Below are 24,519 nucleotides of genomic sequence, written 5' to 3' on the forward strand. Positions count from 1 at the left end.
AGAGCAATAACACTCTGTACAACACATGGCATCACACAATTGTCATGAAACAAATTATGAAAGTGTCCCAGTACAGCATACTTACAGGAATGCGAGTATCGGTGCGAGTAAGGCATAAAATCTGTCTGCTGTAGAAATGGTCTGTTAAAACAGCACTACCCGCCAAAACATCATGAGAGGAATTGGACAAGCTGTTTGATTAACATCAAACCTTTGAAAGTGGCACGTGACGATGTTTTCTTATGAAAAATATCTACTGCTTCAACTGTCCGACCCCCAATTACTGCTGCACACTCATGGTATGCCAGCGACCAACACACTACATGCAGCTAAGCACGTTGTGCCATGGTGTGCTAGATCATTTGCTGTGCAAGTTTGGAACAATACTTTGCTTCACGTAGACGGAGCACATGGTGATGAACAGCAGCACGTTTTCATTTTTTAAGCAACCAATGCCATGTCAGATATCGTCAATATATAAAAACGACTTCTTTTTTGCCGTTAACATTATTTTGCCGGTGTGTCAGTCTAATCCTTAATGCTAACCTTTTCCAGCTGTGCGTAAAAAACATTTATCATGGATTTTTTTCTAGCGTCTTTTCTGGCTGATCAAGACTCATCAAAGTGGCATTTCTGGCATTAACTGAAATATAGTAACCTACTTTAGTAATTACTAGCAGTAATTGTAGTAGCGGTAGTAGTAGTACTACTACTAGTGAAATGCTAGTATTTATTACTAGTGATTTACTATTAATTACTATTATTAATTTACTGTTTTATTACTAGTAACTTGCTGAAGAAGGGGGATGGACCAAGGCCTCTCTTCTTTGGCAATAATTTATTAAGCAAAAGACATGGACTTGTAACGGCCACATAATGCATAGTACATACAACCGGTGGTCAGAGCATGAAAATGGTTACCAAGTGTTAACTCGCAGCCGAGAATGGCAGCGAGTTAGATGAAATGACAAAATTAAGATGCTCGCATGGATAAAACGGAATTGGCACACGCAGGATAGGGTAAACTGGAGATCACTGATAGAGGCCTTTGTCTTGCAGTGGACATTAAAAATTAGGCCAAGAATGGTGACGATGATGACTGTAACATCTCAAAGGGTCATGAACCACCCCTCGAGCTTGGCGAGAAAACACATCCTGCAGACAGCAGACACTGCTATTAACAGCTCTGCCAAATCCTGCAGTCGTGCGCGGCAAGGAGAGTTTACAAGCGGAGCTCACAGTTACCATTTTATCGGGCACCCTCTTTTCATACCGAGGCTTGCGCTAACTGTTTTCAGAGCTGCTGGCAACCGCTGTTTGACGTCAAACGGCGAGTAGCATGTTGTTGGCTAATAGCCGACAAATCAAGAGAAGCGTTTGGATCAGATGCGCTTCTTGCCACAGGGTGGCGGCGCTGCACTCCATAGTGTGCTAACATTACACAGTGAGCCACACTCACGCACAGGAATCACATTGGGAGAGAGCGATCGCATTTCGTCACGCGCACTCAAGGCCATGAGGCGCACTGACGTAACTTCTTTCCCCTGCGCCATCCCTCCCTGTATAGCTTCCAGCGTGCTTGCTGGGACAAGAGAAGATAGAAAGCACTGAAAGCATGTAACAAACCCCTGAAACTCCCCTCGTTTCTGACGTATATGAAAAATTTTTGCATCAATTGATTTGCGAGGCAGTAAACTCCGATACTGAGATTGGCTCATGATTACTTGAGAAAGTGGTTAATGACCCCTTTAATATAGGTGTCCTTTTGATAAGTGAGATGTACTGGGAACAGGCAACACGCACCCGCACGGCTACGTGCAGAGGCGAATCGCCATCACTCCCGACGGCATTGACGTTGGCACCGTGGCTGAGCAGGCTGATGACGCAGTTGAGCCGGCCTCTGGCAACCATGATGTGCATTGCTGTGTTCCCCTGGAAGTTCTTGGCATCCAGGTCACAGCCGAGCTCAATCATGGTCTCCAGGCACTGCACAAATTACGGAGGAGCACACTTCACTTCTGGCAACTGCAAGCACCATGAATTCACTGAACATTTTGCCATTGTCAAACAAAAGCTGAAATGTCTAGCTATTCCTCCTTTCAAAGCGGTACTGACACCAAATGTTGAAGATGAGTTTCACTCTGCCATACAAATCTCCTGTATACAGAGACGGCTCTGAGCAAGTGTGAAGATCAGTAAATGCTGATAAAGATATTTTATTTTGACATAAAGTCGATTTTCGCATGGCGCACCTACTGGCGTCGACACTATCATGACATCAGGCTGCAATGTCATTTTTCTAGTGACTTCACGCTCCAGTATGGCTAGTTGTGATGATGCCAGGTACCAAAACATTCAATATGGCCGATTGTGCATCACCAAAAACATTCAAGATGGCCGCTTGTGCATCACCAACAGAGCCACGGAGTCGAGCGGCCGTGGAAATGTCACGATATCTGGCGCGAGCATGTGACGAGAAGCTCTCATACCATGTCGTGATGTTACGGTACAGTAGGAACCGAAACTAGCTTTTAAAAACATGCTGTAATTACTTTTTCAGGGTGCACTCATGCTTACCACTCTTACCAGTGCATCTTCTAGGCCCTTGAGGGCTTGGCTTTTCATTTGATGCAAAACAAAAAAAGTGACAATTGAAAATTTTGTGTCAGTACTGCTTAAAGCTTTCTAGTTTTCTGTCTATAGACCTTACGCAAAATCTGCTGTCACCTAGCGGCCGCCATGCGCATTTCCGCCATAAAGAAGGCTAAGCGCACTTCCCATGTGCACACAGGGAGCGTGGCGGCTGATGGGAACGGCAATGCCGACATATTTTCATGTGCCGTGTTGCTCAGATTGAGGAAATTGGGATGCTGAAAAAAATGTTTGCAGGAAACTAACCTCCTTGTTATTAGATTTCCTCGCAACCGACAAGAATCAGCAGATCATTCTGTTGCTCCAGCTACTGCTTACGACTAATGCCCTGTTAACGTTTGCCGTTCTTAGTATATGCGGTATGTGACAGCATCGGCACTCATCAGAAAACGCTCTTTCATGTCAAGCCAGAAGGAGACAGATTTCGTGCAGTGTGCTTGCAGGCACCGACAAACCCGCTTCAAAGCTGCATCGCGGCTACTCGCGCATGCCTGCGATGTTGTTGACATCACGTTGTTTATTAGATTATGATAACAATTACATGTTAGAGAGGTAGCTCGTGTGCGTCATTGATTTTCAGCGAACGGACTGGTTTGCTGGAGCATGTTGTTTGTGGTTTGTTTTCGATCATAGAGTTTAACAAGTTTGATGGGATGCTTTGTGCGTGTATCGCTTCACTAGGCGTATTTTTCAAGCATTCCATGGGGTATCACTGCCAGATTCAGACGGTCGGCCCGGATGTCCTGACTGCCCCCACTCCCCCCCCCCCCTTTTTTTTTGTTTAATTGATACCCCAAGAATAGCACATCAGGTTTTCCCAAAAGCTGATCCCCTTTCGTAAAAATCCTGTATCCACCCCTGTGTGCTCTGAAATGTTAATAGGTGCTTCAAGTGTGTGGTGCTTTTCTTACGAAACTAAAAAGATGCTGTTTTGGGAAATGTGCTACATTCGACTGTGGGTGCGCTACAGCTGGTTACGCACTGAGGTGATTTCGCAAGCGTTCAGTCGGTGACACAAGACTGCCTTGCCGCAACGGGTTGGAATTGTAGGGCACCAGTAGGTTCCAAAGGCGACGATATGAACGAAATAATCTTGGCGCATCGTGTTATACAGCAGCACATGTCGGAAGGATATTCAATAAAATACCAGTTGATCAGCATATACTTCTTGGAGACACTAGCACTTTTCATGTTCACTTTTCATGTGCATGAGACGCGGAATGTTTTTACATTTTAAATGCGCGGTAATTCTGTACATGACATACGTCGGTGACTACAGCAGCAAAATATGTTTTATCAGTACATCAGGTCGACATAGGCTGTCCCTTATGAAATACGCTTTGAATTGGGTCAACAGCACTTTCTTACCGTCATCGCTGTGCCTAGCTGTGTCGCACGCTAAAGCCTCTTCTGAACCATCTTACACTACACCCATGTTATTCAGATAGTTAACAACACTTCATTCGCTACACTGAAAACAGACAGACAAAATTTGTAACCTAGCACATAGCTTCATTCTCGACGACGGCAGGCCTGTATGTGACTCGCGGTGTCAAACTTGTACTTTCTTCTCGCTGTGAAGCAGTTCTTTACACGCAAACACCGTCAACGTAATAACTAGGAAATGCCGGTAATGCACTCATGTGACGTTTTTATGCCCCGATTGCTTCACTATCAAAGCAGATACAAGCAAGAAGCTAAAGCAGTGACAGCAATACGATTCAGACACGAGCCTCCAACATGGCGCCGAATCAGTAGCTTCATCAAATCTCCAACAGATGGCAGCAATTTTGCGTAAGGTCTATACAATGGCTGTGGGGCAAAGTCTATCGTCATTTCATTGTACATATTTGAGTACATATGACATTCTGAAATATTCGTATTTGCGAATAGGAGCTATTGCTCGAAGACTGAACAAACAGGGCACTATTCGATCTAATGTTATAAACTTCTAAACAATAACACGCCCCTATATTTTAAATGGCACAAGTGATGCACTACCTGTGTGGTTTTGGCCCAGTGAAGCGGAGTGCCACCGTGCTTCATGTCCTCAATCTGGAAATTGTGGACGTTCTGCTCAACGTTGTCTCGCCCGAGGCTGAAAGAGCGAGCAAAAAAAAGGGGATTTGATTAACCCGGGCTGTCACTTAAAGTATGCGGAGCCCTAGACAGTTCACAGAGCTATGATGAGCTATGATGAGCTATGGGTCATCAAGAGTGTAGAAGTTGCTTTGCGCTTAAACTGTATTTCTCATCTGGCTGTGCGGTGACCCTGGAAGAGGTAAGGGGCAATGCTTCTCTTTAAAAGTTTTATTTTTAATCCTTAATTGATTTTGTTGAAACTTGGTGAATTTATGCTGGTTTCAAATATGCAATTATTCTCCCAATACAGTATGTAGTGGAACCTCAACTATGCAACTTTCAGGGGACCATGCAAAATCGTCGTATAATCGAAAAACTAAGAACATAGGCAGGGAAGGTCATTGTTGCCCCATAAAAGTGTGTACACACTGCCTCAGAAAGTCCGTGGCACGAACCTGCGCTGCTCCAAAGAAGGTAGATTAAATTAACGTAGACGGGCTTAACAATCGCCGTTCAGCACGCCCGGTGCAATGACGCGAAATCTAGTGAAAGTTATCACATACTAGAAAGCAAGCTTGAAATTATCTGCGATGTTATCTGCTCACAAGGGTCACTCCAGAACCACCCAGCCAGAAAAAAAAAAAGACACCGCACCGCAATTGCACAGCGCGGTGAGCAGTGCAATGTGACAAAAACGAATGCGCTACGGCTGGTTCTGGCTAGCTATGGCAGCCTGCGAGTCGAAACATTGAAGAGGCCCCTTGGTGGCAGCACAGAGGAACTCGGTTTTCCAACTTTTTTCATCCAGCCACAATGTGCTCGCTTGGCAGCCTGCATCGTCTTAGGGCATTTTTTTTTTTTTCTTGGACGGTCCCAGGGAGGCGTCATATGAGGCGGGGCTCGCGTAAAATTGAGTCGTACAACCAAGGTTTTTAACACATTATTTCTAGGGGGTTTTGCCGGGACCAAGCCAATTTGTCGTAAAATGTGGGTCATCACATGACCAGGGGACATATAATCGAAGTTCCAATGTGGTTTCTAAAATATTGAACATTTCACGTCCCTTTTTTCGAGCACGATTATTCTTAAACTGAGAGTGTTACAAGGAAAATTGGCATATCAGAATAATCTGGAAAATCAGAACTGTATGCAATAAAACAAAAGCTGATGTTCTAAACCTATTTGAACAAAGGTTATGGTGTGTTAAACATTACGAGTGAAATAGCAGCTGGATGTCGACTTACTTGTGAATTTTCAACATATCAGAACTTTTGTTGAAATGGGTTCAGAACATCCATTCTTGTTTTATTGCATGCAGTTCTGATTCCGAATTATTCTGATATGTTAATTAACATTGTAACTCTCTGAATTTAGGAAAGGTCTGCTCCAAACAAGGCACATGAAATGATCTACAGTTTAAAAGCATTGTAGTGTACTGGAAAGATAATTGTATATTTGAAATCAGCACACGAATATACAGAAACTCAGCATGTTTTGTCACAATCGATCAAGAATATAAAAAATTTGGCGAAGCTTGTACTAAGCTGCGCAAGGCTTGAAACAGTGAAACTGGACGATTCTGAAGACTAATTCGGTTGCTTCTAGGCTGTTTCTAGGCCTTGGCTAGGTGATACAGGTTATTTCTAGGTTGCTTCTAGGTCATTGCTAGGCTTAAGCTAGGTGATGCTAGGTTGTTTCTACGTTGATTCTCAACGCAGAGAGGTTCGAGTTAACCCACAGACAGTCACAGACACGACACGGTTGTCCAAACTCCAGAGACGGAAACTCGCGCTGAAACCAAGCGTTCACATCTCTCATGGATCTACAAGCATGTCGTAGTTGGCGTAGGCCTTCCATTGCTTCGGGGTCTTCTCACAGTCGCCGTAGCCTTTCCCGTTCCCTAGTATTCTCTCACTGTATATACTCGGGGTCTTCAGCTCGCCACCATCGTTTCGCAGCCATTTTCACAGCCTCCTTCATTTTTAGTGGACCAGTGGTGAGTATTGGGATTTACCCAAATTCTGTGACACATAAAACCCGTCTATGATGATGATAGTTTCGTGATACGATATACATGGAACGATTTGCTGAACAGCTTTGCTGTTAAAACGGTTTTAAAGAGCAGCCTCCCAGCTTAATACTATATTACTTAGCTGTTTCACAGAACGTGTTATAAAGATCAAAACAACTGCACTGTGAAATGTGCAGCGTGAAATATCTATGACCACACCACATGTGTGGCTTCAGAAGCATTGCCTGCCCAAGTAAGAAAGAGAGCACACTTGCACATCAGCCTCCTTACCACGTGCTGTTGTTTCGATCGGCCAGGTTAACAGAGGCAGAGTTGACGTCCGCGCCCTCTTTCAGCAACTCGCGGACACACTCTGGCTTGTCTGTGAGACATGCCAGCTGGAGAGGGGTGTAGCCATCGTTGTTGACCTGGTTGATGACAGCAACTGGGGCAGGCCTTGAACCGAGCGCCTGCAAAGTGTCTGCTATGTCAGCACTAATACTTAGGAATTCGCGAACAGTCAACGTTGAGACAGTAAAATTAAACTTAATGCTGGAGTTTAATTGTAACTGTTATGGTTATACGTCCCAAAACCACAATATGATTATGAGGGATGCCGTAGTGAAGGGCTCTGGCTATTTCGACCACTTGGTGCTCTTAACGTGCACCTAAATCCAAGTGCACAGGCCTCAAGCATTTTGCCTCCATTGAAATGTGGCCACTGCGGTCGAGATTCAATCCCGCGACCTTCGGGTCAGCAGTCAAGCACCATAACTGTTAGACCACTGCGGCGGAAATGCTGCAATTTTACATTCTGAAAACACAACATGGTTATGAGGCAAGTTGTAGTGAGGGACTGACCCCAGATTAATTTCATGGTGTCTTTGATATTGTGGAAAGTAATTAACTCAAACAAGTGGGATTGTTTAATTCCTGTTAAAGGGCCAGTAAACAGGCCTCAAGTTTTCTTAATATTTTTAACACTTACAAACAAGCTAAATAATTTATACAGAAGGCAGCGGCACTCACACTTAGGCGAACATCACAGCGCTGCGCACTCTATTTCTAACAATTCCCGCACCTCTCTCCGACGAATGACAAGTACTCTTGCCTGCTAAGTGCAACAATGCTGCCTATGGGGAATCAGACGTAGCACTGAGCTCTACGATACTGCGCCTTGTCCCCACGGTGTTTCAGGCTAAGGCCGCACAGCTCTTGCATGCATCGCATATTTTTGTAACTCACCAGTGCCTCACACCGCACTTCCTCACCGTGTTGCCTGCGAGTAACTGACACAAGCTACACGTCCAGGAAGCCTTGCACAGTCATTACCAGCGCACTGATGATGTAAAACACTGATGTCGTGTTATGTTGCCAAAGTGGGCGCAGTCATGACAATGAGCTACACCTGTTCGCAGCGGGGAAGGGAGGGGAGCCCGAGCGAGAAACCGAAACCAGCTGAAGCGGCCAGGAAAGAGTCGTTCTATCCCGTGTTAACTTCCTTATTACAGCATTTATTCGCAAAATCCTTGCTGCAGCATGTTCACATTGTACGAGCATGCAGTTCTCTTTATCACAAATTTTGGACCTCGGACACACCGGCATCTGTGGCGTCTTGACCTTGGAATCGTTTGCGGGCCCTTTAACACTTTCCTGTCCGCGCCTATACCTATCGATAGCCTGCTAACGACGGTTTTCAACTTTATATTTTGCCATGCTAGAAGCACTTACAGACAGCTAACATCATCCAGCGTATAAAACGGGAGCAATTTTACTGGTTTCCCATATTCGTTTATTTTTTCCACCGCGGAGAGAGCTTTGAAGTGCCACTTAAGTCGAGAAGACTGAGCATTTGCAGCTTCAAACATGGCGTCGACATTGCGCGCCCCTGCCTCTCGGAAAAGGTAAATTTCGGCGGATTCCGGCGAGTCTGAGTCAGAATTTTTTTACGTTGGCCGCAGCGCAGACTCGGAAGATGATTTTGACTCATGGGTCTTTAGCACAGATAGCAAAAGTGCGTCAAACAGCCACAGAACGTCAATAGGTATGCGCCGGTAACTTTCGTTTTGATCTCCGAACCGAGTCGCCGCTGCCGCGCTCCGTTCAAGAGATATCCGGCGTGTTCGAAAGGTCACAGTTCTGATCTGTGGGGTGTCAGCATCGTTTGGGCGGGACCGCTTGCTGGTGGCTACTGAACGAGTGGAGTTTAGCGCGAGAAAACTACCCAGAGCGGACCTCGGCATTGTGCTCCGTAGTGTCGCGCGGTATTTCGTCGGAGCCGTCGATTTCTTCATGCTCTTCTTTGCCTGAGAAATAATCGCCGAGATGTGCAACACAACTAATAAATATGCATACTCTTGAGCAAAAAGTAACACAGAAAACGAATGTATTCTGCAAAACACGCTGCACAAACTTGTGCTTCACCGCATCACGTAACTACATTGCGTGCTGGCACAATAGCCACTTGGGCTACCGTTTTCTTATGTATCTAAGCAACAACTAGAGATAGGCTGCTTATATTTGCAAGGATATATATTGGATATGGAATTTTTGGTTAAAATGTATATTTCAACATTTTCTTTGTATTCAATTGATGCAAAGCAGCATTGATGTTTCTACAGTGTTTTCGTTTTTGTAAAAAATGTTGCTATTAAACTTTCTTTTTCCACAAAATTCTTCAGAAATGTTTGATTAAATTAAATACCATTTGAAAGCGCATTCCTTATTCTACATATTGACACCATATATTATAGTACCAATAATATTCTGGGGCAGTATAAAAGTTGTTTACTAGAGGACCCAGAATTGGGCCTATTTTCCTGTGGACAGGAAAGTGTTAAGGGGTACAGACACGAAAATTTTCCATTGCCGTTTTTTTACGTCAAATGAAAGGCCAAGCCCTGAAGAGCATATAAAATGTGCTGGTAAGCATGAGTGTGCCCTGAAAAATTAATGACAACATGTTTTTAAAAGCTAGTTTCTGTTCCTACTGTACTTCGACATCAAGACATACTATGAGCTTCTCATCACGTGCTCGCACAAGATATCGTGACATTTTAATAGCTGCTCCGCTCCGTGGCTGCGTTAGTGACACATAAGCGACCATTTTGTATTTTTTGGTACCTGACATCATTGCCACTATCCATACTGGTGCATGGAGTTGCCGGAATGGGTACTGTAGCCTGACGACACGCTAGTGTCCATGTCAGTAGGTGTGCCATGCGAAAATTGACTTTAAAATCAAAATAAGGTATTTTAATCAGCATTTACTGAGCTTCACACTTGCTCAGAGACGTCTCAGTATACAGCGGATTTGTATGGCATAGTAAACCCAGCTTCTAAAATTGGTGTCAGTACCCCTTTACTAGAATTGTCCATTGAGACCTGAGCTGCTCCCGAGGGCATATACACGTACCTTGATGAGCTCCTTGGTGGTGACAGCGGCGGCATGGTAGATGGTGTCACCGTTGTGGTCGATCAGGTGGAGTGGAGCATCCATGGACATGAGAACTTGGACAGAGTTGAGCTTCTGGGCGCGAACTGCTACATGCAGGGGTGTTACGAGGGTGTCTTGGGCACACTCCGATATTTGCCTGAAATAAAAGCAGTAGGTTCTACGTATGTGTTTATCACTGCAGCACATGATGATAACGACAAGATATTGTAATAATAAATAGAGCCCGTTCCACGCCCTGAAAACCGTTGGACAGCGACCCTGTAAGCACCTGAGTGTATGTGATTGGCTAGCGGGATCCCACAGTGTCGTAAATTCGCCGCTAGAAATGAAATACACATGTTTACACTTGATTGGGCAAAGCGAGATCACGTGATCTGTGCACTCAAGCAATGGCGTTTCAGCAAACGTCTCATGTCGTGTGATTTGCCGCCAGCGCAGCTGGAATCCTGCCAAGTGTTATCCACATGCTATCTTCATGACCCTCTCAATCGTCCAGGTGCCTTGCCTTGGTTTATTACAATTCGTGCAAGTCTCTAATTAATGTAATTCATGAAAAGTGTGAATTGCTTTCCTGGTATTTTGTTCAGACTCATCATCGTCATCATTTCATTTTATTTATTTGAAGTATCATCATCAACATTTCGTTTTAATTCTTTATTCACTCCCCCCTCTGGTCACGTGACCTGCGTGACTACTAATGCTACTACTACTACTACTACTACTACTAAGAGGACAACGGCTACGACGACAAAGGCACAGGTTACAATAAGACAGCTCTGCTGTAAAACAAGACTACTTCTGAAGAGCTGTGCTACACAACTCTTCAAAGGTAAGTCAAGACAGTACCCCAAAGCACAAAACTGCCTGCGTACGCGGCTACTCGAGCATTCTTGAAGCAGTCGACGAGCCCCAGGTGGGCGGCCAGGTGTGCCAGGTTCCAGGTGTGGTTTGAGCGCACCAGCTGAACCACCTCCTGCACCAGCTCCTTGGTGAGCATGTCGGGCACGCACTCGAGCAGCAGGGGCAGCTTGTCCTTGAGCAGCATGAAGCAAACCTCGGCCGCCACTTGGTCCTTGGTGCGCAGAAGGCTGCAAACAAGCGCAGTAGCAGTAATGTCAATCTTTGGGCTAGTTGTTTCTGCACAGTGAAAAGGAAGCAGCACGACTTTTTCGGATGGGACAGTACTAAAGAGAACGACAAGCACTGACTTTCGACTGAAAGTTCATTGCACACGAAAGGCATATATGTTGCGGAAAATATTATCAAAGGAAACATTAAAGTGTGACACGACTTCCAGGCATGATTAAACAAGCTCCTCTATAAATTACAATTCTTTCTGCGACAGACAGGCAGATGCCTTACTGATACATGGTGAGCCTTCATGTACTTTCTGGATGACTTCAATTATTTCGCAGACATCAACGATCATCAGCAGACATCAAGACCAGTGCATTCGCGAAATCATTAAAGCTGCCCAGATAGTGCATGAAGACTCACCGTGCATCGGTAAGCCATCTGTCCGTCACAGAAAGAAGGGCAGCGCTGTGTGTGCTCCCTCTCTTTTTTGTCTACTTGTCATTTCTCGAGGAGCACATGTAATCACGCCTGAAGTCATGTCACGCTTTAATGCTTCCTTTGATAATGTTTCCCGTTACACATATGCCTTTCGTGTTCAAGAAACTTTCAGTCGAAAGTCAGCGCTTGTCCGCTCGTTCCCTTTGGTATTGTCACCATGTAAAAAGGTCACGCTGTTTCCTTTTCACAGTAGCAGTGTTTGCTTATACACAGTCCTTCGAACCCAGAGGTGAGCTTTGAAACCTTACACAATGTTGCACTGCAATTATTATTGTTCGAAATACCCAAAATGAGCTTAATACGATGGTATTAACATGGGGGAGCATTAGTTAGTTTAGGACGTCAGCATTAGTTACAGATTATACATCGTACTAACAAAAGAAAGGACAAAAAACATATAATGTAATGAAGGAAATGTACAAAATAAGTTTACAAACAAAGATTGCAGGGGAAACATCAGAACGTGTTCGGGGTTACACATAAGATCATTCGGCCGCCATAATAAAAGCGAGACAGCAACAGAGATCACTCGAAAAAACAATGAAAGGTCCACAATAATAATAAGATTACACGTAACAAAAATTACGGTCATTGAACGACTATCACAGCAACAGTTCACAAGCGGTCAGGAAGGAACGTTGCAGCACCGATCTGTGAAAAGGGGGTTCTAGTTCATAGGCGTCCGTTTACTGGTACTGGACTCCGGAAACATTACTAGCGGGAAAATGTATAAGTGGGGTTCTACTGTACTTTGAAGCTCTGCAACCTTTGTGGCCAAGAAAGAGTAAGATACATTGCACATAGGATGAAATGAACCTTCTGCACAACCAATGTGGCTTTCCTTAACCTCAGTGTGCTGCGTATGAATGCAGCCGACCACTTTGGCGATGGCACTACGATGTTCGACGGCTCAGTCAACATGCTGCGTTACAATGCCAATGTCTGTCAAAAATATTATTTTTCTTTGCTTTAATTGAATACAACCAAAAACAATTTGTGCTTGCATTGTGAGCCTACCATTTGATTCTCCTTAAAGGGGCTCTGCGACACAAACTAAGCATGTCGTTTTCAACGCTTGTTCAGGTACTGTGGAATGTGCCGACATCGTTGCGCAAGTGGCAACGCCGAAAACGAAGCCGTTATAATTTTATTTCACCGGATAAACTACCTTGATTTCCGACTACAGCGACACACATCGGCTATTTTTGTTATGGGAAGTGACGTTTCGTCAGGTGACAGTGACGACAAAGGCCGTGCGTTTTGATTGGCTTGACGCTACAAGTACTACCATGTAATATTCACATAGTGGTAGCTAGGCCATATTACGGAGCCCTAAAAGAAACAAAACCCCTTTTTATGCTTTCTCAGAAACAAATCATTCCTTTCTAACTGATGCATTTTGAAAACAATGAACACGACGCTAGGTGCGCTGTGGAACTGGTGGGAATGGTAATCAAACGATACTCTTCCGTGTTTTGCCTTTTGTGGCATCGAGCGACACCGGACACACTGGCACCTGCTAAACACGCAACACTCAGTTCGGCACGATGCTGTCAACGAAAAAAAAATTCTAAACGCTTACCGGCCAACGCCTTCCGCGTCATCGGGCGTTAGCATTTCGTCTGGGCCCTCAGAGCCATCCTCGCGTTGCGCGGGGCTCAGTGACGCACTTTCAGTTTGCAATGGCGTGTACGACATGCAAGCCATCGCTGCATAACAAGAGCTCGTGCTCGAGGTCTGTTAGGTCTTCCAGACTCATTGTGTGCACTACACGACAAACCATGGGAGCGTCTGCTAGCTGATGCACGTGGTTCATCGTAACTAGGGTAACAACGCCGTCAAAAAGAGCGGTAGCAAGGTACTGTGTGAAGGCCACCATGAGGTGACATTTCCGGTATGTCTTTATAAGATGCACGCGGTGATTGGAACCGGCCTTTGACGTTGGCGGGAGAGTGAAATGCGAAAAAAACGTTTCTCGTCGTCGTCTGCTTCAGTTTTGAACTTTGAGGACTAATAACTTCCCTGTTCGTGCACTAATTTGCATAATTCTTTTTGCGTTCGTCTCGGCACTCATTACTACGCGCATTTGCGGTGCTAAATAAGGCAGTCGCAAAAGTGTCACAGGGCCCCTTTAAGTAAAACTGGTACATGCCGACTGCAGAATAATGCTTCCTTTTTTTTGTCCCCTCTTTTTCTTTTTTCGTGCAGTTTTCACCAAAGTGTATTACCAACCTGCCCAGCGCTCAGTTCTTCGGAATATTGAAATATTTGATTACATGCTAATTTGGGTTAATTACTAAAACTCGCACAAAACAACATATTACTTCACCTTATTTCTCGGAATGATATAAAGTGCCTTAGAATTATGTTGCACGAATTTGACACATCTGCAGGCAGTCGATCATAATTCGCGCCCGAAGGGGATAACGTGGTCGAAGAGACATTTATGCGATTACCTGAAGGCCGCATGAGGGGATCGTGTGATGTCTTTGTGAAGCACCACATCGTACGAGGCGGAGTCCTCGGTGACCGGTGTGCTGGGCGGGTACTGGTATAGCACCAGCGAGTCTTCGCGGGCAAGGATGTTGCAGAGGGCATACTCGTCCGGTTTCACCTCTATCACCTGTGCATAATACCAACCCCTTCACGCTCTGTGCACACAACTGTGCATGTTAAGATGATGTATCAAAAGCAAAATCACTGATGAAGATAATGAAAGGAAAAGGTTGTGATCCAACCACCTGTAGCAAGCTACTAAAGGAATCCATACGGATATTTCAACACAATGCATTGACGGGTTAGATGGTGTGAATCCACAGTGCTTTCTTAGCGCAAAACAATTAATATCTGGGATTCAACGTCCCAAAGCCACGATATATTTATGAGGGATGCCGCAGTGGAGGGCTCCGGAAATTTCGACCACCTGGTGTTCTTTAACGTGCACTTAAATATAAGTACACGGGCCTCAAACATTTTCGCCTCCATTGAAAACGCAGCCGCCGCGGCCGGGATTTGATCCCGCGATAGCACAAAACAACAACACGAGACAGACGACAGGACATCTTGTCTGTCGTCCGTCTTGTTTTGCGCTAAAAAAGCACACTGGATCCATACAGATATCTCGGAAAGAAAGCTTCAGATGAAAAAATTTCTATGCTAAGACGCATGCGATAGCCGCGAGGTCAAATCTGGAAACTTCCATTTCCAGCTGGGAATGAAGGATTCCAACTAGAAATTTTGCCATTTCCTGCTGGAAATATTTGCTGAAAATATTTCCATTCCCAACTGGAAATATTTCCATTCCCAGCTGGGTTATGGAAGCTGGAAATTTTTCCAGGCTGGAAATTTTCCCATCTCCAGCTGGGAAATTTTCCAGCCTGGAAAGATTTCCAGGTTTCATAACCCAGCTGGGAATGGGAATCATTTTCACCTGGGTAGCTTTGGGATGCTTCAAGTTGGTGATTAATTTGCCCTCAGGCTGTGATCTCCTGGCTTTCTGGTTAGCTCAGATGGTAGAGTGATCGCGCTAAGACTAAGCCCTGAAAAGGCATCGGTACGGGACTCATATTTTGCACCAGTACAGGTTGGTTGGTTTCTGGGGTTTAATGCCCCAAAGCGACTAAGGCTATGAGAGATGCCGTAGTGAAGGGCTCCGGATAGTTTCGGCTAGCGAGGGTTTTTTTCATGTGCATCGACATCGCACAGTGCATGGGCCTTTAGCATTTCACCTCCGTCGAAATGCGAGTACCACAGCCGGGACTGAAGCCGTGTCTTTAGGATCAGCAACCAAGCATCGCAACCGCTGGGCTACCACGGCGGCACTTGGACTAGTGCAGATTTTTCGGCAAGTGGGAATCTTTAATTCTGAGATATCCTTTCGTAGCAGCATACTAAAAATGAATGGATGACAATCTTTCATGATCATTAGTCCACCTTGCAGGCTTCCATAATACTTGTATGTACAAATAAAAAGATACACTTAGTTGCGATGAAACTGATGTGCAACATAAAATGTGTTGCGCAAATCTTGAAACACTCCTAATTGCCCTTCTAGTGAAAGCTCAAATAAAGTGTGTGCAGTCGAATAATATGCTAAACAAGCTGGAAGGTAGTTGAATGTTTGCTCTGTCTCTCTGTATGTTACCATGTAACGGATTCAGTTTTTATTCTTTTTCTCAATATTTTACATTGGGCACAGGACTTTCACGGAGTTTACAATATGCAAACTTGACAAAACTCACAGATGAAGTAACAGTAATTCTTGGCTTGCTCTGCAGCTGTGTGTTTTTCGCGATTCTGACGATGTAATAAATGGCGCACACATTAACTTTCAATGGAATGAATTAACTACTACCCACTACAGCTAACATCTAAAGGTGTAAAAATAATATATTTCATTTTGTGCATCATTTTACGAGTGATGTGTTCGATAAACCACTGCTCCTGGAAATAGGAAAGGACTCTGGTCATTCGCTGCAAACTGAATTGCGCGCTTCTAGTAGTCAAATGTTTTGCTAAAGTCAGTGAAAGTGCAATGAGTTGTGCTTTATAGTTCTTCAGCACTCTATTTTCACGTGGATAGAACAAACGATTCATCCTCTCAAACTGTAATGTGGTAGAGTGCTTAAGAAATTTAACGTGGCTATCAGACCATGCAATGGTTTCTCCAGAACTATCCACAATTACTGTTTATGTCTTTCATGGAGTGTGTCAGTTCTACTTCCGCGCATCTTGCTTCGGAGCCTATGTGCACAGCTCACTTTTTTTTTTTTTGCCAACCTTAAAAACCGTGGTACATGCGATCGTTCCTTCTACGCGAGCAACAAACGTCGATCGTAGAACGTGATGCATTCTAACCTTGTTAGGCTCTGGCTCCATGCGATTGGACCTCAGGTTGTCCAAAAATCCACGCAGGAAGGCCATGCCTCTTGCCGGACTGATATCTGCAAGGCACAAATATCCCCCGTATTAAAGCATTCGCCCAAGTGAAGCACACTGCGGGAATAAACACGGGTGTAGGGACCAGGTAAACACACATGCGTAAGCTCGCGACGCTAGCCGAAGAACGAATCGTCCTGTACCGGCGGAGAGCTCTTCCGCAAGCAAGCTGTGGACGCACAGCGGCCGTAAATTCCCGAAAACGAAACACAACGCGCGACTCTGAGGTCATCGGTGATCACCACACGCACACAAATGACGTTCTAGACAGGCAAGGAGTGATGTAACAAGGCGACCGAACGAGTTCATGCAGACGATGCGCGAGAAAGCGATTTGGGAACGCAGCGTAGCGACGTTTCCTGCGGCAACCACTATTACGTAAGGGGTCTTTTTCAAAGACCGGCACGTACTTTGTCACAGCCGCTGCTTCATACAGTCAGACAGGGGTGCGTGAAACACTGCAGAACGAGATTAACGCTGAGAATTTACACATACGTTGGCCGTGTTCGAATGTCAACTCGGGTCGCCGGCGGCGGCCCGAGCGTCACTAGGCCGTGACGTCATCTTCACGCGTTCACGCGCAATCGGCCTTCGCTTTGGGCTGGGCCCCGCGGTGGGCTGGGCTCATGGAGGAAAGATTTCGGTTTCGGTTTAGCTCTTTCCTGTTCGCGTTTTCCGTGTGGCGCCTTTGTGCTAAAAAATCATGATGCAACTCTTCCTGTCGCTGTGTTAATGCAGACAAAAAGAAGAGAGAGACTACAGTTCGTTGACGTGTCACGATTGGTACATGTGTGTAAGATCTAGGTGCAGGAAACGTGACGTCATTGCGTATGTTACATTGTATGTAGCGACAATATGCTTCGGGGGGGGGGGGGGGGAGAAAAAAAGCGTCTGCTGGGGGTTAAAGGAATATAACACCCGAATGGGTTAGTCTCTGTGTATTTAATTTTTTTTTTTTACAGCGCCCTGAACCACATCTTTGTTCTAGGTCTTGTTGCCTGGACAAACTAAAGAAAGTGACGTTCCTCCTCAACCTCCGCACTCGCCTACCCTCACCACTCACCCTCATCAGTTCGCTCACCGCAGCGGAGGTCCTCCGCGAGGCACTGGGTTCGATTCCCAGTTCCGATGGGCGGCCACCGGTTTTTATAAAATTGGGAGAGGCACCCAGGCCTTGCGCTCGGTGTTGCGGGTACATATCTCGTGAAGGTAGCGTCTCTTTTCCGCTTTCTTCTCCCAACGACGCTGCGTGGTGCTCCTTTATGGGTTGCCTCTCCTCAAACAATCAGGCGCTTGCAGAAGTTGCGCCTTTTCCTTTCCTCAACCTCTCCTCCTCCTCAAACAATCATGCAGATTGCTCGTTTTTAAGCGAAGCTTTTATAGCTCACAGATTTCGATGACAGCGTCGCACGCGAAAAACCCTGCGCCGGCGAGCGTACATGAATGCGGCCGTCGAAGGTGCGCTGGTCCAACACTACCTAAATACTTCTAGATGGTGTTGGCAGGTCACGCGCCGTATTTGTATGCGCCGTTTTCCAATAATTGATGCTGATATAGCAATTTGGTTCTTTGTCGATGTGACTTGTCATTTCACTTCGCCACATTTCATTGTTGCCTGGTTATGAACGCATGGATGACGTTGTTGTCTGTACAAACTGCAGTGTTGCGCCGCTAAGCACGTGGATGAAGGTCCAAATTCTCGACATGGATAATTAACAGTTAGGATGGAGCATTGCACAATGCGGTAGAATGGAAGAAATAAATAGAAGGAAAAAGTACGTCATGGTCAGGCACGCAGTCGCAAAGCTTCGCTTGCCCCCATTTTTCCAATGAAGCAGCTAGGGGTCCATGGTTCTTATTATTTTTTTTAATCGCGTTGTCTGGGTTGCGATGACCGGATGGATTCATGATCACAAGCAACTGTCATGGCGCCGGAGCAAGTCTAGATAGAAAAGAACTGGAATTGCAAATTTGTTGGGGTTTAACGTCCCAAAACCAGAAAAGAACTACGAAAATAGGTGAACGACGCGACCGGCAGCGCGCCTGTTTTCACAAAAGAGGCGCGAACGCAGCCCCGTGACTCCGCCCCACCAGGGATGCGCGGATAAGCCGCTGATCTCCACGGATAAGCCCCACGGCCGTGTCCCGTCTGAATTGCTTTCGCCGTCCATGCGATTGTTTGCGCTACTGGCTGAATTATGTGCTACCAATTTATAGTCCACCAGTCTCTTCTTTTGATACCTCTTTATAGCGCAAACTTCAGTGACAAGTGACGCAAAAACTGCGAATGCGGTAGAAACACAAGCGCTTTTTCGTCCCTCAGTTGTCTCTGAAGTTTGCGCTACAGAAGTATCTTAATTGATTACCAACTAGCCCAAACATGCACGTTGCTAAGTAACATTTCTTTTTTTTTTTTAATCCCCGACCTTATCGCCTGCCCGTTAGTTATAGCCAGCTCAGGTGGCAAGATGTGGGAACGCACCTATAGTCCTACACTATATTTCTTGCACACTGAGCCAACGTTTTACTGAGCTAACTCCCGGTTTGCTTGTGAACAGGTTCTTCAGGGGCTTTCTTTCTTTCTTTTTTGCTCGTGCGCCAGTGCGCCTGTTTCCTCCATCTTTCCCCCTAGCAGAAGCGCGACTTTCTGCGCAGGATTTGAGAAGCCTAGAGTTATTGTATATATGGCTTCTCCTGAGGTGACATATACAGTAACTCTAGGGAAGCGAACCGGCGACCAGGCCCGACTTGCCGCAGTGGCCAGTGGAGCCCTGGAAGAGGGGCTCCGTCCACAGCTATCAAGCCGCCTTACTTTAACCCTGTAATGCCCAAAAGGTGTTCTGCCTTCAGAAAAATTCTGAAAAAACACACACCATATTTACTCTTCTTGTAGAGTTCATTTTAAGAAAAAAAAGGGTGAAAGTTTATTTCGATCATAACTTAATTACTCTTAATTAAAATTAATTAATTAATTTGATTAAATGAATAACTCAGTGTAACTTCATTATAACATGTTAAATATGCAATAATGGCTTTTCCATGAAGCTTTGACGGGCTTATTACCTCTTTTGAGCCATTATTTTTAATGTATCATATATGATACACTGGGTTTTACAGGGTTAATAAAGCTGTTTCTCTCTCTCTTGTGACGCTATGTGACACTGCCCTACCCGAAAAAAAAAATAATTTGGCAACGTGTTCTTTTTGTTTGTAATCAACGCGACCATAGGCGTTCGCAGGGTTCCCCTTTAGGGGGGGGGGGAGGGGGAGGTTTATCGCAGTGCCCCCCACCTCCCTATTAGGTCAATGTATGGGGCAAATTTTGCGCCCCCCTCTTCTCAAGTGACTAGGGGGGGGGGGGGCGCCCCCCTGACACCCTCCCCCCCCCGTGCGCACGCTTATGAATGCGACGTCATTAAATTATAAGCCATGCCATTATCGCTTTCGTTTCTTCATTTACTGCTGTGACCGTTAAAAAAAGGAAAAGAAATAAAGAAAAAGATCGCGGCTTAATCTTTTATATTACTTTTTGCCTTCGTTCAAAAATGTGGTTTGCAGCCAGTGCGGTGATCAATTTCCGCGTATTGAGATCTGAACTGCAATGTAGGTCTAAACGCCTGTAAAGAGAGGTTGGCCGTTTATCTATATACTGCACTTCGTTAGTGCTTCAACATTTGGAATGGCATGGTCACTATTCTTATTTTTATTAGTTTAATAGATTCGAGGAACCCAAGGTCCAAGCAGGTTTCCACCTATGGTAGCTGCTGAAAAAACAAGTAAAAAGAAAAAAGAGACGAAGTTGCTACAACTGCTAAAATGAGGGAGATAAGTTATCGGCTCGTATGGTTTCACAGCTCTAAGCGTAAGTGCCGAAACAGATTAACTCGTCTTTTTTCTTTTTATTTATTTATTTTTAAAGCAGTGTTCATGTGACGAGTTTCCCTTTGCGGGACACTATATAAACTGATTAATGCAGGCAATGAAATGTGAAACTGGACAAAATTTAGTTGCTCAATAAGTGTCAGTAAGGGAAGTGAATTTTACAACGCTAGAATGAGGATGAGGTGATATAGACGAGGCTCGGGGGTTGAGGGTGAAGGAATAAATTACACGCGCACACACACACACGCACACACACACACACACACACACACACACACACACACACACACACACACACACACACACACACACACACCACACACACACACACACACACACGCACGCACGCACACACACACACATGTGCTGCCTGTTGGGGAAGGGGAGTGCAGCTTCGACCATTCCTCCCACAGGCCGCATAACCTACCACCCCACTTGCCAGCTGCGTTTTGTTCTTGACATCTTGTACACTGCTGGAATGACTTTGTACATAAAAATTACACTTCCAAATTTTGGATCGCAACAATGACGGTTTTCTTTTTGTGGGCCACATTCGACGCACAGTTAGCTCAAAGTCCAGCCCCCTCCTCCCCTTGGGGTGAGGTTGCTGAAGTTTTTCAGTTTTTTTATGTGTATACATACACGCAAACATACAAACACACGCACGAATATACATAAAGGGTGGTTGAACCCATAAGAACAATTTCTGGGTACGCCCCTGGGCTGCGCACCCACATGTAGTACGTATACATGTATACTCACGGATTTAAACGCAACATAATTTTTTATAACGACTTGCATGCGCAATTGCTCGAGGTAACCACGTCATGTCGTGACGAATCTGGTTGGTTGGTTGGTTGCAAAACTTTATTGAGGTCTTGACGAATCTGGTCTCTGAATATAATGTTGGCTCTGATCTACAAGTTCGAGCCGAAATTACGTCAATATGGCCCGAACTGAAGACGCTGGAGACGAAAGTATGTGCGTTATACTTAGCCCTAAAATATCCTGTTTTAATCCGTGAGTACTGTACAGGGGCGTAGCCGGGGGGGGGGGGGGGGGGCAACGCCCCCCCCCCCCCCAATTTTCGATTTTGCTTGCGTATACACGCACACATAAACGCACGCAAATGCAATGTGATAATATTTGGTGATCTAAATATAGATTTACTTGCAACCAGCAATGTTAAAACAAATCTGATTGAGATAACGTCGTCTTATGGGTGTGAAAATGTCGTTAATCAACCTACAAGGGTTACTAAACAATCTACCACATTGCTTGATGTCTGTTTTACAAGTTTTCATCCGGAAAACATAGTGTCTAATGTGTTTTCGTCGGGATTGAGTGACCACTTGCCATTTTTTGCTCTGTTCGCCTTAAAAAAACAAGTATCAAAATCTAATTACACACGTCGGATAATAAACTCCACTAGCGTTACTAACTTCTGTTCTTTAATGAGTGAAACTAGCTGGGATGAATTGTACCGCGAATCTGATCCATCAAAAGCCTAAGATATATTTATTCAACAAATCAGTGAGATCTATAATTATGCTTTTATGGTTAAGAAGCACAGAAAAGCTAGAAAAGAGTGGATCACACCGTCATTATTCAAACGCATTAATGAAAAAGACTTCATGTTCTCTCGTTTCCTGAAAACAAAGAATCAGGCAGATTTAGTCTCGTTTAAAAAATATAGGAACAAACTCAGCTTAGACCTAAAAAAGGCAAAAATGCATATTATCAAAATAAGATTTCCCCGCTAATTAATAACCCCAAACGGCTTTGGGGTGCTGTGAACAAAATTATAGGAATTGAACGACCACGTATACCTACTGAACTACACATAAATGGAACAGCCATCTCTGGCACGACGCTTGCAAATCAGTTTAATATGCATTTTTTGACATCAGGTGCTTTTCTTGGCCCCAAGATAGCATCATCTTCGAAATCTGCTATTTCCTACATTCCCACAGCGTACATGGATTCTATGTTTTTAACACCTACCTCAGATGAAGAGATAGCATCCACCGTGCTCGCACTGAAAGACACGTGCTCGCCCGGTTACGATGAAATCAGCGTTTCGCCGATTAAAGCTGCTATCTGTGACATCTCTGGCCCACTAACTTTTATCTGCAACAGAATGTTGCAGACCGGCATTTTCCCTGAGAAAATGAAGGTTGCACGTGTTACTGTCATTCATAAAGGTGGCAGTAAAAATGACCTCAATAATTATCGACCAATATCGGTACTGCCGCTCTTTTCAAAAATTGCAGAGCGCATTATTTATAAACGATTGTACGATTTTATTCAAGTTAAAAAGATTATCTCGAAACACCAGTATGGCTTTCAATCTGGAAAATCGGTGGAATCTGCTCTACTGCAGGTAAAAGAAAAGATACTTAGTAATTTTGAGCAGCGATATTTTACAGTGGGAATTTTTCTTGACTTTCGAAAAGCGTTTGATTCGATCAAACACCAAATCTTGTTTCATAAGCTAACGACATATGGTATCCATGGACTGGCCCTAACATTATTAAAGAGTTACCTCGAAGGCAGAATGCAATATACACAGCCTCATGAATTAAAGTCATACTTAGGCAACATAAACTTTGGGGTCCCACAGGGATCTATTTGGGTCCTTTGCTCTTTCTTTTATATGTTAATGATATTGCTAACATTTCTTTTACTCCCGCCATTGCTATGTACGCCGATTACACTAACGTTTTCTTTTCTGGTCCAGATCTAAATTCATTAGAGCAGCGTGCTAATATCTGGCTAAACGAACTTCATACCTGGCTTAATGTGAACGAAATAAACTTAAACGTAAAGAAAACACAGTACGTAATATTTCGTCCAAAAAATAAACCACTACTTCATAACGTAAAATTGAGTATCAACAACAATATAATAACGTCAGTCAACTCTTGCCGATTCTTGGGAGTCGTTTTTAGGTTTGACCTCAGCTAGTCTGAACACATAAATTATGTTCGTGCTAAGCTGCTAAAATATTTATTGCCGTTGCGTGTTAGAAAACAATTGTACTTCGCTTTTATTCATTCCCACCTAACATATTGTCATCTAATATGGGGTACGTGCAACAAGACGGATGCTGAACGTGTTTCCTCTCTACAAAAAAGGAGCCTAAAAATCTCCTATATAACCAGTTGTTTACAGTTGCGTAGCGATGCCAACAGCAACATGGGTGTTACCATCACCAGACGCGGTGAGCTGATATGTAGTGCTTTTATTCTTCAATACTGGATAGCGCGAATCCGAACAGCACAAAGACGAAACAGGAATGCACAGGACAGGCGTTACTCACTACTAAGCTTCATTCAGAAAAGTTCCCCTAGATATGCACACAGCCAAGTGGCACACGCAGGCGCACTGCACGTACGTTACAGTCACAGTTGCAGTTGGGTTACAGTTATGCTTACACTTATCTGTTATGACGGGAACACACGCACGTTTCACGAACCCGTGTGTATGTGTAGAAGGGGTTCTTGACAGTTCTTGAACAAGGTTATCATCACCGTGATCAGTGAGCACCAGCAGCTCGACCAGACTTGTTAATCGGATCCGTTCGCGATCGCGGCGAGGTATAGCACAGCTGGTGGAGATCCTGGATGCCTCTTACGATGAAATGATCTATGACGCCTCCCGTCCTGCACGTGGCAGCGAGGTCTTTTGATGCCCTGTCCACAGTCAAGCCGTCTTTCACGCAGTATAAAGACCAGTCGTTGTTGGGTCTTGATAAATCAAACTTGAATTCACCGATAATGATGAGCGGTCTGGTTCTATCGGCAGCTTTATTGTAGGAAGCATTGACCCCGGTTTTTGAGTAATCGACGTGGTCCACGTTGCGGACCACGTGAACGAGTGCATGGTAGTTGAGCGTCTTCCAGGAATATTGTGTTTTCAG

At 44.7% G+C, this 24,519-nt stretch overlaps 1 protein-coding gene across 3 annotated transcripts in view; it reads right to left on the bottom strand.

Annotated features, from left to right (window-relative positions):
- Positions 1–17,269, bottom strand: part of LOC119400521 (85/88 kDa calcium-independent phospholipase A2) — a 38,947-nt gene extending 21,678 nt beyond the window's left edge. For all 3 annotated transcript variants that reach the window (XM_037667582.2, XM_037667579.2, XM_049418109.1), the window contains exons 1-8: positions 17,126–17,269; positions 16,635–16,720; positions 14,234–14,400; positions 11,075–11,290; positions 10,161–10,338; positions 7,037–7,215; positions 4,654–4,750; positions 1,804–1,986 (exon numbers count right to left, since the gene is read on the bottom strand). In XM_037667582.2, the coding sequence (XP_037523510.1) occupies positions 1,804–1,986; positions 4,654–4,750; positions 7,037–7,215; positions 10,161–10,338; positions 11,075–11,290; positions 14,234–14,400; positions 16,635–16,700 (1,086 nt within the window). In that variant the 5' untranslated portion in view covers positions 16,701–16,720; positions 17,126–17,269. The remainder of the gene's footprint in view (positions 1–1,803; positions 1,987–4,653; positions 4,751–7,036; positions 7,216–10,160; positions 10,339–11,074; positions 11,291–14,233; positions 14,401–16,634; positions 16,721–17,125) is intronic.
- Between the last annotated feature and the right edge of the window lie 7,250 nt (positions 17,270–24,519).

This window comes from Rhipicephalus sanguineus, chromosome 7 (assembly GCF_013339695.2).
Source record: "Rhipicephalus sanguineus isolate Rsan-2018 chromosome 7, BIME_Rsan_1.4, whole genome shotgun sequence".
NCBI classification, from domain to species: Eukaryota; Metazoa; Arthropoda; class Arachnida; order Ixodida; family Ixodidae; genus Rhipicephalus; species Rhipicephalus sanguineus.